The 2,261-nt window shown below is 46.4% G+C and overlaps 1 protein-coding gene across 1 annotated transcript in view; it reads right to left on the bottom strand.

Moving 5' to 3' along the window:
* The window catches only part of Snupn (snurportin 1), a gene marked incomplete at its 5' end in the record, with an annotated part of 17,476 nt that extends 15,221 nt beyond the window's left edge, over nt 1-2,255 (bottom strand). The window contains one exon of the mRNA XM_023712629.1: nt 2,167-2,255. Within this exon, the coding sequence (XP_023568397.1) occupies nt 2,167-2,255 (89 nt within the window). The remainder of the gene's footprint in view (nt 1-2,166) is intronic.
* Nucleotides 2,256-2,261: the final 6 nt, after the last annotated feature.

Genomic DNA, 2,261 nt, shown 5'->3' with positions numbered 1-2,261 from the left:
AATCCCCCAGCACCACATGCCAGCCAGCCCCGCCCCCTGGTGGGCTGAGCTGGCCACACACACACACACACACACACACAAATAAATAAAAAAATAAATGAAATAAATTGCGGGTCTATTCTTAAAAAAAAGAAAAAAAGAAAATATAGTGAACTGGGTGTGGTGGTGCATTCCTGTAATCCCAGCACTCAGGAGGCTGAGGCAGGAGCATTGTTTCCAGTTCAAGACCAGCCTGGGCTACAAAGTGAGGTCAAGGCCAGCCTGAACTGCATAGTGAGACCCTGTCTCAAAAAGACAAGAAAGAGAGAGACAGAGACAGAGACAGAGACAGAGACAGACAGAGAGAGAGAGAGAGAGAGAGAGAGAGAGAAACAGAAACGAGAAGAGAAGAGAAGAGAAGAGAAGAGAAGAGAAGAGAAGAGAAGAGAAGAGAAGAGAAAGAAAATACAATGGTCTTTTCTATCAAGAGTGAAAGTAAGGGTCTGGGGAGGTGTCTCAGTAGAATAAGTGCTTCCCTAGCAAGTACAAGGGCCTGAATTCAATCCCCAGTTCAGCCAAAAAAAAAAAAAAAAGAGTGAAAGTGAACTGGGCATAATGGTGCCTGTCTGTAATCCCAGCACTCGGGAGCCTGAGGCAGGATGTTGTGAGCCTGAGGCCAGCCTAGGCTACAAAGTGAGCTTAAGCCCAGCCTGAACTGCACAGTGAGATCCTGCCTCAAAAAAGACAAAGAAAAAAAAAAAGTGAAAGTGGGCTGGGATCCATACACATGTGGAAGAGGATACGTGTCTGTGGGTACCTCCTAGGCACTGCTGGTGACCACAGGAGAAAGACAAGTTCCACACACACCCTAGCAGGGACCTGGGCAGGGGATTGCAGGTGAACCACCCCTTCAGTGGTACCAGAGAGAAGGGCTGATGTGACACTTTATGAACTGACCAAAAATTCTCCAAAAAATCCCACTGTGTATACTGCTTATGTTGTTTTTGTTGCTTAAAAACAGAAAGAAAGAAAAAAAATCAGGCCAGGGAGATAGCTCAGTAGAATAAGCGCTTGCCTGGCAAGTGCAAGGGCCTGAGTTCAATCCCCGGTTCCACAAAAAAAAAAAAAAAAAAGAAAACGAAAACGAAAAAACCCGCCAAGCTGGAGATGTACCTCAGTGGGAGAACACTTGTCAGTCCCTAGCACTGCAAAAAATAAAATTTGAGATGAAGAAAAACTCCACGCATACAACTCCACACATTGATCATTTCTGCATAGAATCCCCTCAGAAGGGTATATAAAACACTATTAATTTAGGCAGGAACTCGTTGACCAGGGACAGAGCAGAGAGGGAGATTTCTCAACATACCCTCTTTCATATATTTTAAGCTGTATGAATGTATTATCTATTCCAAAATAATAAATTACAAAAAAAAAAAAAAAAAAAAAGGAAAAGAGAAGAACGGCCTGGGAATTCAATCTGCTTCTAGCAACCTGAGGTCACAGGGAGAATCTGTTAACCCATCTGATGTAGCACTGGGCTGAGCACACACTGCAGAAACTGCAGCTGTTAACAGCACCTCTTAACCCCCAGTTCCTTACTCTGCAAACCAGAAGCCTGAACCGCACTAGGAATGAAAGGACAGTCCGTGTCTTACAAGCAGCCCTGTCTGAAACGCTCCCATGCGGCTCTTTCCCGTCTGCTCCTTTGGCGTTTAGGATAAAGAGCGGAAGACACTTCCTCGGAGTCAGCTCCCAAGGGCTTCACAGAAACACATGGGCTGAAGGCCCGGGAAGACCACACCAATTCCAGGACTCAGCATGTGGGAGAAGCCCCACATCAGCGACCCGGGAATGTGGAATGAAGTCTAGGCGTGGCGTTCATAGGTCCCTAAACTGCAAAGCTTAGTTCTGTTGCCAGATAAAATAGCACATTTTCACCAGATAATAGAGCTTTTGCTTTCAAACTTTAGTCTCTTCCTAGTACCTCTTCTTGTCCCCAGCCCTAGGGATAAAAGATAAAGGAAAGAAGATACCGACCTCTGCCAGGATTTAGCCTCCCAACCTTGAGAACAGGAAGTTCAAGCTACTAAGGTCTCCTGGGAGGCATTCTGCAGAGACAGCCAGATCCCTTAAGCCTCCCAGTCCCCAGCCTTAGGAGGAAGCCGAGAGTTAAAGCACCCTTACAATTTCTGCAGCTCTAGTAACCGACGGCGCCGTTCACTCTGTTCCAAGGAGCTATACTTGGACTTGTACTGGGACAGGCGAGGGTGAGGGGTGGC

The sequence above is a fragment of the Octodon degus genome, unplaced genomic scaffold (genome assembly GCF_000260255.1).
Source record: "Octodon degus isolate 3935 unplaced genomic scaffold, OctDeg1.0 scaffold00026, whole genome shotgun sequence".
Classification (NCBI taxonomy): domain Eukaryota; kingdom Metazoa; phylum Chordata; class Mammalia; order Rodentia; family Octodontidae; genus Octodon; species Octodon degus.
Note: the sequence above shows the minus strand (reverse complement) of the source record. Positions and strands in the feature narration are given on the sequence as shown.